The sequence below is a fragment of the Calonectris borealis genome, chromosome 6 (assembly GCF_964195595.1).
Source record: "Calonectris borealis chromosome 6, bCalBor7.hap1.2, whole genome shotgun sequence".
Taxonomy (NCBI): Eukaryota; Metazoa; Chordata; class Aves; order Procellariiformes; family Procellariidae; genus Calonectris; species Calonectris borealis.
Genome location: NC_134317.1, coordinates 10,952,509 through 10,969,094, shown reverse-complemented (window position 1 = coordinate 10,969,094; position 16,586 = coordinate 10,952,509). Strand labels below are relative to the sequence as shown.

General features: G+C 41.7%; 2 protein-coding genes across 9 annotated transcripts in view; one reads left to right on the top strand and one right to left on the bottom strand.

The window, feature by feature from the left end:
- The window catches only part of C6H2orf76 (chromosome 6 C2orf76 homolog), a 40,386-nt gene that overhangs the window by 7,433 nt on the left and 16,367 nt on the right, over positions 1–16,586 (top strand). For 3 of the 5 annotated variants that reach the window (XR_012674055.1, XR_012674057.1, XR_012674056.1), the window contains exons 5-6: positions 110–191; positions 14,579–15,128. Coding sequence is in view for 2 of the 5 variants with exons in the window: in XM_075152793.1 (XP_075008894.1) it covers positions 110–191; positions 3,196–3,272 (159 nt within the window). In the remaining 3 variants the exon portion in view is untranslated. Of the gene's footprint in view, positions 1–109; positions 192–2,481; positions 3,171–3,195; positions 3,382–14,578; positions 15,129–16,586 lie in introns of those variants that run through there. The other 2 variants (XM_075152793.1, XM_075152794.1) reach the window with 2 other exon arrangements.
- STEAP3 (STEAP3 metalloreductase) overlaps positions 7,176–16,586 on the bottom strand; it is a 29,013-nt gene continuing 19,602 nt past the window's right edge. For 3 of the 4 annotated variants that reach the window (XM_075152789.1, XM_075152791.1, XM_075152792.1), the window contains one exon: positions 7,176–14,369. In XM_075152789.1, the coding sequence (XP_075008890.1) occupies positions 14,079–14,369 (291 nt within the window). In that variant the 3' untranslated portion in view covers positions 7,176–14,078. The remainder of the gene's footprint in view (positions 14,370–16,586) is intronic. The other variant, XM_075152790.1, reaches the window with a different exon arrangement.

The window sequence follows — 16,586 nt, the reverse complement described above, 5'->3', positions numbered from 1 at the left end:
TTTACATGCTTTAATGCAGGCAGATCTCTGCACTGTCAAACAAGACTGGGACAGAGACAGTCAGTAAATTCTTATTCTTATCTTTGTATTCTGGTTCTCTGATTTGTAGACTGCTGAACTTGTAGTGAGTTTGGAAGATGATGACAAACTGATTTTGAAAGAAGACAGTACGCTGAAAGCAGCTGGAGTAGGTAGGAGTACATTTGTATTGACTGAAGGTGCTGTTCGTTGTGGTTGTCATTAAACTGGTAACTGGCTGATTATGTTTGGATAGCCTGCTGAAAAGTAAATGCTATTCCTGATGCTCTTTACACTACTTGGTAATTATTCAGGGAAGAAGGGGGGACAATGTACATTCAAATCATTGGACTGAGGGCAGTAGGTATCTGCACTCTGAATGTTCAGAATGCAAATTGTGATTTTTAGAGGGTATGCTTATAATTCTGCTGAGAGTAATTTTAAATGATTGACAGATAGATTATTAGTACCGTGTCTGCTTAGTCTTATCAGTAACATTTAAACTGATGTTTTGGTTAGAAATGTAAGTAGTGGAACCAGCATGGAATAATGAAATAAGATTAGATTTGTTTAATGTGCAGCATACAGTGCTTGATAGCCAGATTGCTTAGGAAAGCTCAAGCAGTATCATTTAGAGAATGTGTTGAACATAGCAAAGAGTTGAAGCTTGACCTGATTTCTCACATTTTGACAGGGGACTACATATAGGGCATGTCTTTTGGTAATAATGTAAAGAAATGTCTGCCATGATAAAACTGATGGTCCCTGGATGTCCTTTGGGCTTCTCATAAATGTGGCTGAATGACTTTGTGGCAGCAGGGTACTTAAGGGATGTAGTTGCATTCCACCTTGATATGGACATTTGCTCATTTGAATCTGATTTGCCTAGCTGGAACGCATAACTGCCGGCGCTCTAAGTGCAGGGGTGTCGCAGAGAAAGCTCCCTCCTGTTCCTGATGCCCTCTGATTGCTCCCCAGCTAGTGAATGGGATTTCTTTCTCATAGGTTTCTTGTCTCTTTTGTTTCCTGCCATTTACTTTCTGGTTTTAAGTGACGTGGGATGTCTCTTTAATGTTTTTCTCTGGGGTGCACTGCAACTGGCCTCAGTATACCTTTCCTAAAGGTCTTTGAGTGTTCCTATAATATGAATGATAGTATCTGGCTGTTTGTACTAAACCAGGTCTTTCTATCTGGAGAAAAAAAAAAGGTTCCTCAGGAAGGAGGGTTACTGGCACTCAAGTCTTATAGATTTGTAATTTAGTTAGCAGAAGATTCATTTAAGCATGATTTTTATCTACCTAAGGCATAAGAGGCAATGCAGTTCAGGAGAGGGACTGATGACAGTGCCAAACGTTGAATTAGAAACAACATTGTCCGGAGCTGCCTTCTTTCAAAAACGTATTGATAAATATTTGTATATATTATCCATCTTTGAAACTAGGTTTGTAGCTACAGCAGTGAAACAGTTGGATGTGATCTCAAAAAAGGTGTCAAAACATCAGAGTAAATGTTATAGTGAAAGGAAATCGGAATAGACCAGCCTGTTCTGTGTCTCTGTACAAAGAGAGGGGTGGCTTACTCAGGGCAGAAAACAATTTAAAACTGCTTTTTATTTTTTTCAGAGTAACTAACAGCAGTTAGTCATTAGTATGTTGTGGGAATTTGTGATAGAAAAGAAAAACTCTTGCTTTGTAAAATGCAGCGTGCCATTATATAGTTTTGAATTTTGGTATGTTCCAGCGTGTCTTGATATGAAAATTAGGTAAGTTAGGAGTGGGGCCTTTGCAGTAAAATCTTGAAGAAGGCCTCCTTCTTCAACAAGAAGTGGAAAAGAGTAAATGAAGGAAGTGAAGTATGATAGCATATACCACTAGTTCTCATTTTGTACAGTTTAAAACAGTAAGAAGATTTGAAATCTCTTATTGACATATTACGTTTTTCCAATACCTAGTCTGGACAAGATTTGCTAGAATACAACAGAGAATTGCTGTTAGAAAATCTGGGAAATTCTGAGACACACAGAACATTGTTTCTAAGCTGCAGTTGATTGCCCTTGGCACTTTACAGGGTTGAGCTAGAGAGTTATAAATTATGAGGACATTAGATAAGTATCCTCAGGAAAGCCTCTGTGGGTAGTGATTATTATTACAGATATTATCTAGTCAGCAAAGTTAATGCTTGCTTGTTTTTTTTAAGAGCAGGGTGTATGTTAATAAAGTGTTCAGTATTCATTGCAGTCAGTCTTGTCTGTTTTCCAGTTGAGATTCTAAAACCCCTTCTGCTCTTTTTTTTTCCTTTTTTACAAGACAGGCAGACTTCATTAACTTCAGGTTTAATTTAAAAAACGAATGTGGAACTTATTGGCTCAGCACCTTAAAGAATTCCATGTTTAATAATTGTGAAGGCTTTCCATCAGATTTGTCTCTGTTCTGAATTAGTAATGTTGCTGACTTATTGTTTTAGAAGAGGAAGTCCTTGACCTACTGGGTTGAAAGAATTGTGACTGCTCTGAACCTTTGTGGGTCCTTTAGCTCTGCCATATCCCCTGTGAATAATTAGAGGTATTTGAAGGTATTGCTGGAGAAGCCAATTTGTGTCTTTCACTTTGCATATTGTTGAAGCCTCATGAATTAATCATCAGCAGGGCAAAAAATTAACTTCTTCAGACACATATTTTGATGGGTCATGAGGGAGAATGTAAAGTGATCTGTAAAATATTCTACTGATCCTCTAAGTATTAAATTATTATACCTACAGGCTAATTTAATGGAAAAAATAGTTTCTTTTTCCGTTTCCTAACAGAAAAATACACAGAAAAAGAGAAGATCATGCTTCATTATTTTTCTAGCATTTGAAGGTGTTAGAAATGCAATCATTTAATTTGCTGAATGCTTATACAAACAATTCTGAAGGGTGTGTTAAACAAATCTTGAGGGGTCTTGTGTGCATATTTACTTCTATATATTCAGGTTCTTGGTTTTTTTGTTTTGTTTTGTTTTAACAAGGTTAACCAACATCTTTAATACTGAAATCTTTTTTGCAAAAATATGAGGGGAAGAAAAAAGTGTGTGGTGATTTATAATTGTCTTTGACCAAAAAGTTGTCAATTGTCTTGTAAGATTCTAAATAGTTGGCTGTTACTGGTGTGCTAAATATTTAATCTTTTATTCGTTCTAGCAAATGAGACTGAATTAGCATTCTTCTGTGAGGAAGATTACAGAAACTACAAAGCTAATCCTGTTTCGGCCTGGTGAAGATCCCAAGATATTGTTTTGTTTTCCCATACCTGTTGTACATTTTCCTTATTCTGCTTAATGAGATTTTTCTTAAAGATCAATAAATCCTAGAGGATTGCTTTGCAAACAGTGCAATTCCCTTCCTATAGAAATTAATTTCTGTCAATATGCTGAGACTGAGAGAAGGAAAACTGGGGGACATAAATTACTTTTTTTCTTTCTCGCATTTCTTTTTCATTTGCTTGCCTCCTACGATGCAGGCAGTGCAATCTCTGACCTGTGACACGCTTTCTTGGTGTGATCCTACAGCAGACACTAGCTACATATGGAGATTATACAATGCACAGTAAGATCCCATCACAGTACTAACTTCTAATGAAAATGGAAACGTTTTATGACCAAATCACTGGGTATTTTAGAGAGCTTGAGAAGAGAATCTCTCTGTTTCAAGTCATAGCTTTACTTCTCTCATTTTATGTTTGGTCTCTTTTGTTTAAATGGTGCAGACTGGCAAGTGTTTCATGCTCTTCACTGGTGAATGCTTTCCTTTATACTCTCTTCCAGCCCTCTTTAGCATGCTGAAAGGGACAAATGACTGTTGGGAGGCTTTTGTGTTCAAGGAGCAGCTGCCTGTTTCTAGCTTTACTTCATGGAGACACCTTCATGTACGAGGTAGCAACCTGAGTTCTGCCAGGACATCAGTGTGCATAAGTAGGAATCGGGCATTTTTCCAAACGGAGTGAAGCTCATGGTTTCATTTTTAAGAATAAAACCGGAATGATTGCATTTTTGCAAGGAGAGGCCCAGTCTGCAAGCCACATGTCTTCAAGAGCTCCTGCTTTCCAAGAGCCAAATACTCTGTTGCGGTATGTTAGCTCTTGGTAATTCCAGGCTTTCCTACTACATTAACCAAATCAAGAATAAGAAAAAATAATTGTGCATCCAATAAAGTATCTTTAGATAGACACTGCTTATGAAACTGCTTTTTGGGGTTACCAAGATGGGACACTGTGCATTTAAGCCTCTCTTCACCGAAATAGAAGTGATGCTGGCTCTCTGCCTTAGCAGGCTTTTTGGGCATAGGCTCTGCTAAATCAAATGAGACCTCATGTGCAATTGCTTTAGACCCACACATCTACCCTCAGCTCTGGGTGAGAGCTGACAACAGCATTTCCACTAGAGACTTTCCAGAGAAGTAAGCTTACCGTTTCCTAGAGCTTTGATGTTTTTTTTTATTGACATGTGATAGTGAAAGCAGATGTGTGATTTCCAAAATACCTCAATAAAAGTTCTCTTTACTTTAGATGAAGGGCCAAAGAAACCTCTATGTATTGTTCCCACCTCATTTTCTTCATCCTTCCTGACAACTCTCTGGTTTAGGGTGGTTTCGGTAGCTGGTGTTACTCACCAACAGCTTTGCTTCAAACAGAGTTTTGTTCTCTTGTGAAAGTGGTCTACCGCTTTGTCATCTGCGATTAAAAGGGTGGTTGTATCTTTATCTTGTAAGGAGGAGTCCTATGTCACTGAAGTCACCTGTGTTCTCTTGGGATTTAGATGCTGTTATGCATGCTCTGATGAATTCGTGAGGAAAACTTACCACTTGCTTCCTCTTTCTGTCCAGGCCGTCTTTCTGTTGCTGGTACCTGCTTCCCAAACATGGGCCTGTGTCTCAGCTACCTTCTTACACAGTCTGTCATGTTTGCCAGATTAATCTGGCTAATACGAGTCTAAGCTAATGCATTGCACTCCCGAGTACACCAGCTTTGTTCAGCCAAATTTACAATAATGAAGGTAACTTTGTAAGAAGTAGATGTCATACCAGAGTAATCATTGTCTCAGACTGTCCTACCAAGGCATCTAGATGATGTCCATCAGCACACTCAGGCTCTCAGACTGAGCAAACACTGTCATTCTCTTCTTCCTGTTCTGGGGATTTGAATTTGGTCTTCAGCCCCTTCAGACGGATTTGGATTGTTTTTGTGATCTCTTTTCTCTAGGGCATTTGTGTTTGAAAGAATCACCAAATTTTAACAATTGTACTTTCTTGGCTACTACAGTTACAAACGTTGGAGTGCCACATGGAGTGTGGCACAGTGAAAGAGCAATTCTACAGCATCAACAAGAAAACGGTAAATGTTTTAATACGAATATTCAAGAATATTCAAGAATCTGGCACTCCAGATTAGCTTCTCTTTCCAAGGGAAGAGTTAAACTGCTGCTTTGTGAGCTCTATTCGCTCTGGCAATGGCCCTTCATTGGCTCCTTTCTGCAGCAGCACAGTAAAGCCTTTTGTAATGCTCTCAATGACCACACTTGTAAACTGGATTCTTCCTGAAGTGTTTTTCTACTGTGGTTTTTTTCACTGGACCTTTAATAATCCTTCTTTCAAATAAACCCCACAAAACCGTAGATAATAACTGACAATTTGTTAAGATAGATGCTGTTCCAACATTTTTTGGTGGGATATGGTATAGCCTTGTATCAAAGTAGGTTTGATTCCAGGGTCATTGAGTACTGAATAAAATCTGTGGACACTGGCTAATAAATTACTAAAGACTGAGATGTCTGAGATGTCCTCTTTCTGTTGAAGGAAACCACCTACAGAGTTGATACCATGGTTTGTTATCCTGGCAGAAGTCATGAACTGCATCGGTTTACAATTACTGTTAGTCAAAGGTGGCTTCTCCATAATGTGTAGTGGGGTAAATCATATAGCTTTGGGGTTAATAAGGATTCATCTTTCAGTATGATGTCCTTGGAGTCTTTCACTAGCCTTTTTTTTAAACAAAAAGAACAGCATCCAGAGTGGACGCTGAAATAAGATGCAACTTTTCCTGGGTTATTGCACTGTAGCAGGGAAAGGCAGTCAAACTGGAAGCCAGGGGTGTGTGTGGGGCTTGGGTGTTTCTTGGAGAAAGAAAATAACTTCAGAGAGTCTGGAGTTTTTGTTAGGAGATGTGGAATAATAGCTACTAAAGGAGAAGAGAGGAAATTAGGAAAGGAATTACCATGAGAGGAAGAAGAGGTAACAGTGTAACTGAATCAGCACACAAAATCTTGACTATACAACACTATTGGCACAGAAATACTGGAGTAGTGCTGCTTTTTATACCACTAAAGGTATGAAAATGGTGCATTTTAATAATTTTTGGAATCAAACTCATAAACTGCTGGAATAGGCATCTTGTTTTTTCTGGCTCTGTCATGTTATATTTTCTGCATGCAGCAGTTTTTGTGTATTTTTCTGTCCAGAGGTAATGTTGCCTCTTGAAGAAGCAAGAGCTAAGAAAACTGCTGACATGGATAGCCGAGTTAAATGTTGAGTTACCAATGGCATAAAGGAGTCCTCAAAGGTCTGATATGCACCACTGTTAAAGTTGGGGAACTGCTTTATCAGATGTAAACACTCTGTCTTAGAGGTGATCCAGAGATAAGTTGTAAGCTGTGGTGTTTCTCTCTCACTCCCTGGAAGTATTCAGCATATCACCTGACAGATCATTTACTTAAAAAAGAGCTTGCAAGTAACAGTCCAAGAGTTACCACAGCCGTGACAGGACATCCATGGTCCTGTCCTTGCAAGCTGATAACCACAGAAATCCTGAGTGTCCAGAGATCGAGAGTGAGAAGACAGAACATGCGATACTCATTCTTGGTCTCATATGACTGATAGGATCCTGGCTTCGGAGGAACTTCAGCCAGCTGGAGGCATTACAAATGCTTAAGGCAAGGGCACACTTTTGCTTATTGAACAGTTTGGACTGAGCTCAGTCTTGCTGGTTGGCACCTGATCCTCCTTCCCTGACTTCCTTTTCGAAGTACTACTTGGCACAGATTTGCAAATGATTAATGAATCAAGCAATGATGCCCAGAAGACAATTTTACTACTTTTCATATTATCAGGACACTGATTTTTTCCTACTGCCTGCTTTCCTATTGACTTAGAGAAACAGACACACCTTTGCATGTTTTCCCTGCCACTTCCCTTTGCTCCTTGCTGCCACCTCTGCTGATTTGCATGCTTTAATGGTTAGGTTTACACCTCATCTGATACGCAACAGTAGCATTTCCTGTGGCAGTGAATGTACCTTTTTTTTTGTATTCATGAAGAAATAAGCTTTGAAATAAAGAGGAGACCTTTTCTGCACTGTTGCTAATAGTGCACAACAAAGGATCCTTTGTTGCTTTACAGGAGGACTTGCATAGGACAGCACTGTCCACTGGACAGTGGAAACAAAAATGTTTTTATCATAATGCTTTGTATCTTGGAAGGAAACGAGAGAAGTTACATCGGGGATGCAAAAAAATGCAGCAAAAAGCCAAGACCTATTGCCATAAACTGTCTTTGTCTGCAGAGAGAGCCACCAGATGTCAGCACAGCCTGTTCTTTCATTCTCCAGAACCTGTGTAAGCCAAGAAATATGTAATGTTTATGAAAAGTGCTTATCTGTGAATTGGTTTAGCCTGCAAAGTCTGTACTAGGGTTCTACTGAGGAAAGCTGAATCCTTCCTTGCAGAAAGTATGTCTTTTTATATTAAAATCAAAAAGCGGCAAATTGAACTGGTATCAGTGCTTAAATTCCTCTTGTTAGAGAGCATCCTTTGTGGAGCCAGTACCAGCGTATCTAAATCTTTGCATGCTGTGAGGAGGCATGTGCAGAACATTCATTTGAAGAATTGTCTGGAAAAGATCAGTGTTAATTTGCTGAGGTTTTGTAAAGTAGACTTTAAGTATGCCTATTTTTTTTAAACACAAGGAAAACCACCCAGAACAGACACACATGCAAAGCAGAGCAAAACATCTTCAGCAACACAGCTTAAACATGCAACAAATGTATCCTCCATGCTTCTGACCCTAAGCTCCTACTATTTCTTCCTTGTAGTGCAAGGGCTGAGGAGAGCCTGGCACTGCGTTTTCTGGGCCATGCTTTCTGAGCTGTGATGAGCTGAGATGGGATATGAGTTTCAGAGCCCAAACCCAAGCACTGTGCACAGCTTTATAATGTCAGTGATTGAAGTGTGCATAGATGCTGCCTGGTTAAAAGGGTAAATTTGAATTGTTGCACAGGGACACGGTGCGACAGAGCTTTCTGCTGAGATTCCTGTCACTTTTCTTGCAGCAGCTTGCAGATGCCAGGTAGGGTATCGAAGAGAGGGAAGTTAAGTGGCAGGTAGAGCCTGGGTGACCTAAATTCTTCCTTCCTTCTGTTTTGGGCTGCTTCTTTAGTTCCATTCTTCTAGGCTCGTAGCACTGGTGTCATGCTAGAAGTTTACCACAGCTTGCTGTGTACGAGAACTGCTTACTGATGCCAAACTATCCCTATAACCCTCAACAGCAGTTCACAATCTGGGGGTGATGCATGGGAGATTGCAGCTGTGCAGTCTTGCGCTGTCTGCAGAGGAAGACTACTGCACGCATGGGTGCAGCCAGCACCAAAGTGCAGGTTGTTTGGGAGGTGTTATTCTTGCTTCTCTTCCTTCTGCACAGCACCCAGTTCTGCTTCACTGGGGACCAGGACTTTGTCTTGAAGCATGATATGCCTGGCAGATAGCTGGGAGCCAAGGTGGGTGTTTGGGCTGGTGATGCAGTGGGAGAAAGGATGGGACGCAGAGCTTTCATCTTGCTGTAGGTATGATATTTTTGATGAGATATGGATTGTACCTTTTGTTTGCTAGCATCCTCTCTCTGATAGCAATAGATTCTTTCCTTTGTAGTGGGCCAAAAGCAGCCAGCCAGAAGAGTGTGAGTTTCAATTGGTAGTGAATACATTGAAGAGCTCAGTATCACAGATTAATGTAAGAATCTACCTTTGTATGTCCATTTCTGCTCTCTGGCAGGTGACTTCGTGTTGTGTACCAGGAATGTCAGCAAGTACTTTAAGAGCTACTGCTGTCTGCTCTCATTTCACATATTGAGAAGATTTAATTCTGCTTTCTAACCTGAAGCCCAGGGAACATATTCTTTACGGCCGGATTGGGAAGCCCCTTTTCTTCAGTGAACCAAGATTTTTAAAATGGAAGGTGTGGTATCGGTCTGTTTTTCACTCTACTTTCACACTACCTCAAGTAGTGGCTCTATGTATGTATTTGTGTCCATCCAACTGGAGGACATCAGTTGGTTTTAGAGTCAAAGCAGCAATCTAGAAATGAATGCCTCATATCCTAGCAGTTAGTATCGTGGCCATTTCTTCACACTACTCCCCTGCCCCATCCCTCCCAAATCAAATAAACGTGGTTTTGCAGAAAACAGGCTTGAATCTTGCACAGTAACTTTGTTTTCTATAGAGTGCTAAATGAGACAGCTACTTAAATGCAGACATCTGATGGTAGATAGCTCTTTAAGCCAGCAGGCTGGCATGCTGCAGCAGCAGCTGAAGCTAGCTAATTGCAGATCAGATATGGGAAACAGATAACAAGAGTAACTAACCAGCTGTAGTGGATTCTCCAGCACTGAGGTTTCTAAATCTAAAGCAGATTATCTTTTTAGCAGGACTGCAGTAGTGCCACTTTAAGTCTTTGAAAGGTTCCTGTAATACTATGGCTTGTAATACATGATCCTCCTGACTGGCCACACACAACAGTTATTTTTAGTCTTTGATTATGAAAGTCCTGCGCACGCTCTGCTAACAAGAACTGTCCCTAATCATAGATGATATCTCCCTCCTGTGTATTGCATGCTCAACTTTAAAATAAGCATGGTTCTGACTTGCACTAAAAAACCTTGTGTAGAAATTCTGCAAAACTGATGCTGCTTATTAAGGCACAATAAACAGATAAAAGAAAACTGTCCTAGTGTAACAAATCTCGTTCTTCCGACCTGAGGCACAGTCTGCAGATCCTGCTAGCTCAGTGCGTGAAATTTTGAGCTCAAGGATAACACCAGACTTTTGTTGCTGATTGTAGCAGGTCAAGCAGCTGCGCTGGCCATCTTGGAGAGACTGGAGGAAATATATTGCATAGAGGTGCTGAAGCAAATGCATCCCCCTAAAAATTTAACTGTAGTTTGATATATCACTTTGTAAGTAAATCCCTGAAGAGCAAGAAACCAATTGCACTGTTAAAAGCCTTGTATTATAAAATAGAAGGAGTGAGGGAACTGTACCTGCAGAGGTTAATCTTCAGCACAGGAATTTAAATGAACTCATTAAAGCCAACTTACAAATTAGCTCATTAAAATGCAATGCTGCAGATCCAGAAGTTGGTTGATCTAGCATGCCACTTCTATGAAGAAGTGACTTAAGGAACAGAGAACAAATTGATAGTATTAAAACTGCCTTTTTCTTTCCAGTCCCATAAACCCTCATCTGGAACTCCCTCTTCCTTGAACTGTATCAACAGCACTTTTTGTTTAATGAATTAAGCTTGTTTGGTCCTGTGCTACAAGTGCTGTGTAATATCACTACCCTCTTGTATGTCTGTACACACTTGTGCCCTCCCACATGCATAGGAACTCCGTAATTGAGGCCCTGGCACCATGGGTCACAGCAATGATCATTTTCACTTATTACCTTGATAACGAGACTCTATCAGCTGCTGGCTGTAGTGGGTTTTATTTCCTAATGGTTAAATTCTAGATAATCACACTACTCTACTACTACCATTAAAGTAATGGTATTGTTTAGGGGGAGGAGGGAAAAAAGACTCAAAAGAATTCTGCTATAATTATATAGACCTGTTCAGAATATCTTTTATATAACTACAGAGCCAGTGATTAAAACTGGCCTTACTCTTACAGCTTTTCTTACAGCTTTTCAGTCGGTTCTTACATATCCCAGAGGCACATAGTAGGCAATACAGAAAATAAAAATAGAAAGAATTTACAGTCCAGCTATATATTCTGCAATAAAATTTATATGTGTGTGTACATATATACAGAGAGAGACAGAGAGAGAAACTCCAAGTACAAAACCAGTTAATTGGTAAATTTTAAGCTAACCTCACTAAAGCCCCTATCCACATCAAAAAATTTGTAGGGAAAAGATAATTAAAAAATTCCTCAAACTTTTCAGCATTCCAGAATCAGAAGAAATTACTCAAACTGTTGTGTCAAAGGTTTTAAGGACCAGACACCTACAGAGGGCACCATTTGAAATATTGTTCTGCATTTATAGGAATTGGTTTCAGCCTTTAAGAGGGATGGTGACTGGCTGGACAGTATGTTGGCACAGGTGTTACCTGGAGACACTTGACCAGCCTTTTTTTAGATGCTGTGGAGCTGCGGTAGCTGTGGGGATTTTGAGCTGGCTCATCTGTCCATCTGGTCTTGTGTCTGTCTGAAAAGCACCGTGCTGACTCACTAACGGAGCCAGCTCCTCAGGTAGGTCCGGGTGCCTGACTCTGCTTCTGCTTATGAAAACTGTCCTTTTGCCATTGATGGGAAAGGGTATGTGGGCATGAAAGTCATGTAAACAAAGCAAAGGTGCAAACCATATTCTGCTGGGCAGAAAAGTGAGTCTTTAACCTTGCAGCAACTCACAATAAAACCACACCTTTCCTCTTGAAGACAAAGCCTGCAAGTCTGAGTAATGTTCTTTCCCTGCCTCCTAATCCTTTTGTTTTTTTGCCACCAGGCAGTAGTCTTGCCTGATCTAAAGATGTGAAAAGAAGCTTAGGTGGGAAAAATAGGCATTGGAATACACTATTGTAACCAGAAATTGTGTAAACTGGTGCTTTTATGTTGACTTTGCTTGATGATGAAATGGAAGAGAAGACTAAAACAACAAGCTTGCTGAATCCAGCTTTCCCTTAAGGATGAGTTAAACTGGAGTGGGTGGAATTATACTCAGGTGAAACTGTCTCAAATCCCTGTGGAAACTTAACCTACCATTCAACCACAAATAAATAGTGCTGGGTAATCAATCTGCTTGGTGAGTGATTTGATCAGGTGCCGATCTGGGCTAGGTTGTGGAGGTGGCTGGGGAAACCTGAATAACCGCAGCCTTCTGAAGGGGACAGTGGGAAAGAATGGTACCTTTCCCATGTTGCCAAAAAAAACACAAAACAAAAAAAATCAGCTGATTATGGAATCTAGGCATTTCCCTCATGCTGATTTCTTTCTATTCAGTGAAAAGAAGTGGCGTTTGGAGACTTCACTGTAAGCCTTAGGCAGGAACTGAAATCCCTCAGTATCATCACTGGCACGTGAGCAATATTTGGAGAATATTACTCACTGTAGTTATTTGAGGCTAAACAGGGAATTCTTAAGATTCTCTGCCTGTGTCGAAATCATCCAAGTTACAGAAGCAATGTTGGCTTGTAGAAGGGCTTATGTACCCCAAAGTTGATCATTTCCCCCCATTTATATTAACCGGTCTAGTAACAAGTACTTTCTTGTGCCGCAAACCGTACCTCATTTGATGCCAACAGCTGTTGTTTTTCAAAGCAATACTGAGCACTGAGTGGTGTCTTTTACTTAACTGTAGGAAAATGAGGCTATTCTAGCCATGTCTTTGTATCTGACCTTATGAGGTAGTCTTCTTGTGTCATCCCGACTGCTTGCTTTTAAATGAGCTTTTGTGAGTGGCTGTCCATTCTCTGGCGATTTGGATGTCCAAAACCTAAAGAATTATTCTGATAAAGAGCAAGAGCTTAAAGGGATAGAAAGTGACAGGTGGAAAATGAAATTAGGACAGAAATCTTCATTGCCCTGTACCTTGTCCAAAGTGGGTGTGAAGTCAGAAGAGCATTTGATACCTGCTTTGTGATCTAGCAAGTGACTTTTTAAGGTGCAAGACAATGAAGGACTGTGCCCAAAATATATACAACTGCTGTATTTTCATGTTGTGGTCAAGACTCGCTGATCCCTTTGCAAGACCGTTCAAAGATCTTACTATTGCTAGTGAAACCGATGTGTTTAGAGCTGCTGTTTTGTCTGTGTAAATGGCCATGCTCAGGTGACAATGATTTCCAAAAGCTTCACCCTATTATTTGATGTAAGGCCAGCTGGAAGGCCTCGGTTTTCTCCATGTAATTTTGTGAAGCAGCAGGTCTTTCCGATAATTATCTTTGCTCTATTTCCATCAAATACTGCTTGAAACTTTGGCTTAGTAGAACAGAGAACATGCAGCAGCAGCTGTCATCTGAGAGCCAGCAGTGCAGACCAGATGTGTGATGTTAGGGACATCTCTCTCTTCAAAGGCTTTTATGCTGCTGGAAAAGGTGCTTTATTTCTGTAGCTTATAAACGTGCACCAGGCACAGCTTACAGGACCAGAAGTGCTGTCTGTATTTGAGAGAACAGGGATACTTGGACTTGCTGTCAGATTTGGATGCTTTTAGTAAAATCTGCAGATGCTACATAACATGGATATTGCTGTTCTTACTTGTCCATAGCGTTCATTGAGGAGGCGAAAACCACAGACAATTCATCTTTCTAAACCTCACTGCCTTGATTGATCCAGACACTCAAGAGGCAGGATATCTTTGCTGTCATAAAACCCAGAAAACCTGTGCTACTTCATATTAAAAAAAGGCATTGAAATTTATGAGAACAGCTAGGGAAGCAACTGAGAAGTACTGGTCCGGGGAGCTGCCAACCAGCACCTCAAGTGACTGATCAAGAGTCCATCAGTTTCCCATGTATATTAGTGCTGCTAGCTCGGCTTTCACAGTCATTTTTTAAGGCAGTAATTGTCCTAGCAAATCAGCAATATAATTTAACTACTGCTGTCTAAACTAGTTTCATGGTCATCCATTTTCTAAAGTCACCAAATTTTATTATTTACCCACAATACAATTATACCAAAACATACATATATTTAAGAAAAAGAAACACCTTTATAGAAATGTTGATAGTGCTTTGAAATCTTCTGTCACAGCCGGGGCTCTGTTAGACATTGCTAGAGGTCTCCCCGCTTGAATATTCCCCCGTTGCGCTGGGCAGAACAAACTTCACGTATCTCCCCTTCTCCCAGCCCCTCCTGATTCGCAGAAGTCTTTGCTGGATGCAGGGCAAACTGAAGATGACTTTTGCTAGAATTACAGTACATGGGACAAGCAGCGTGAGGGTGTAGGTCGGAGGCAGGTAGAATTTGTACTGGTTCTCATCGAAGGCCCTCGACCATCCGTACGTGAGTGTGTGCAGAGTGCTGATTACCAAGGCAATAAATCCAAGGGTGGACTAAAAGGAAGAGGAACACACATCAGTTAGCAGAGGACCTCATGCCTGGCTATTTTCCACTCTATTCCAGTATTTTTTCACTCTATTCTGTAAGCGTACATAGCACAGAGAAAGCAATGAGTATTCCTGCGTTTCTTGGACAGAATAAAACGCGACTGGAAACCTTTCCCGGGTAGTGTGCCAGACTGCATTTTTCTTTTTCTAATCAGAGGTTAAGTGTGATATTAGAAACTCAGCAGGAATTTCCCAGAAGATGCTGCCAACTCAGCTGAGAGGTGGGCTCCTGCCTCTGTGCGAAGCAGCAGCCCCCAGCCCCTGCCGAGCACGTAACCGCAGGCAGCTCACAAATGCTCCTCCGGAGCCGCAGCTGCCAGCTCCGCTGCCTGCTGGTCTGTGGCTGGCGAGAGGCTGCTGACCAGCGGGGTGAAGCATCAGCATGGTGGCTCTGGACCAGCAGTTGGCACCGTCAGAAGTCAGTGAAGCTGTAGCCTCGCACAGAGCAAAGACACCTTCAGGTAACTGCTGTCATCTACAGGAAAATGAGATCGTGGAGACAGAAATGCTCTGGTCTGAGATGAGGAACAGCCCTGAAGGGATTCCTTCTCTGTCCTAGGGGTCTGTGTTGGTTCGTGAGCCAGACCATCAGGCTGTATGATGGACTAAGTCCTTGAAATGGGGAGTCAAGAGCCCTTTATCCACTTGGGGAGGCAGCAAGAAGCCAGTCCCTGTTCTGCAGACAAGAACTTCCCCCATTTTCAGGTGAGATCATGGCTCCCAAGCATTTTGCATGAATATTTCCAGCTCCCTCTGAGGGTTGCTTTCAAGAGGGGTTTTAAACTGTGGTCCCCTCACTGGTGGTTTCCCGCCTGCATCAGAGGTGGCGGCTCCGGAGCTTGTCAGCTGGCACTCAGCAGGAGCCGGGCGCTCACTCCCGGAGGCATCCCAAACGCAAGCCTTTGCTGCTGTATTTTCAAAGAAAAGCATGGGTGTAGCATATTGCTCTGCTGCCCTACTTCGAATGCTTGGTCTAAGCCTGCAAATAACAACCACATTTCAGGATGCCTAGACAGGGAAAATTTTGCTGCTGATGTCCCTAACTTACGGAAGGAAGCCTTTACAAGTGAAAATATCTGGTTTGGTGCAGCTAGTCAGAGATCAGCAAGAAACACGGTCTTCCTGAAGGTATGTCCAGGAAAGGGGACAGAGCAGGGAAATAAGGGACCAGGGCAAGACAGGAGGAAGGGCTCATAATTTTCTCTTGAAAAAATAATCTCAGCTGGAAAATACTCAATTCCAAGCATCCCTTCCTATTTCTGATTGCTGGGAAACTATTTAAAAACCCAGACAACTTTTTAAAATGTACCATGTTGTTACCAACAAACTAAACCAAGACCCCTCTAACCTTCAGAGCTAGTAATTTAGGCAGCTGAGAGGTCTGGGCAGGGGAGGGAAAGAGAGCTCTTAAACATGCTACCAGATTTAGGTACTTCACTTTTACAGCACCTATCAGGCAGTCATGTGGGTGTCACTGAGTCCCGCCAAGATTTCACCCGTACAACACCCTGCCAAGTTAGGGAACTCTCCTCTCTGTGTTACAGCTGAGCATTACTCAAGGTCATGCCAGGAGTCGGGAGCAGACCTGTGAGCTGAACCTCAGTCCTCTGTGCATCCTTGCATTTCTTCTAGGGACAGCCACCCTTCTTACCAAAAGCCACCTCCGATTCCTAAGCCAAAGTGGTAACAAGCAGCAAACCCAAACAGGGTCAAGATTGGTTTCACTTGGAAAAATTAAGGAGGAGTTTGCTGGAATATGCCATGATGGCAGCTGAACCTAACAGCGGGACTTGACCCATAGCTCATCCATCATTTACTGACTCTGAGCTTCTCTCCAGCAGGCAATAAAATCCCTGGGTGGCAAAAGGTTGGAACTACCAGCTTCAGACTTATCTGGCAGAGCAGAGATGTAAAGCAGGGTAGGGGGAAAGGGGACAGAGTGAAGTCCAAGGGCAGCAGATGCTTTCTGCCCTGGGCAGAGGGTGATTTTGGAGTCAGCCTGAGCGGGGCTCTATGCACGGCAGAGATGTCAGAGCTGGAGATAATTAGTCTGTTCCTCTTTCAACCGCTGCTGGTACCAGGGGAGAGCGGGAGTAGAAATTAGTAGGACAAAAGGTGACACTCAGTGACCCACCTTTGCATGCAGACGGCACATGAAACAAA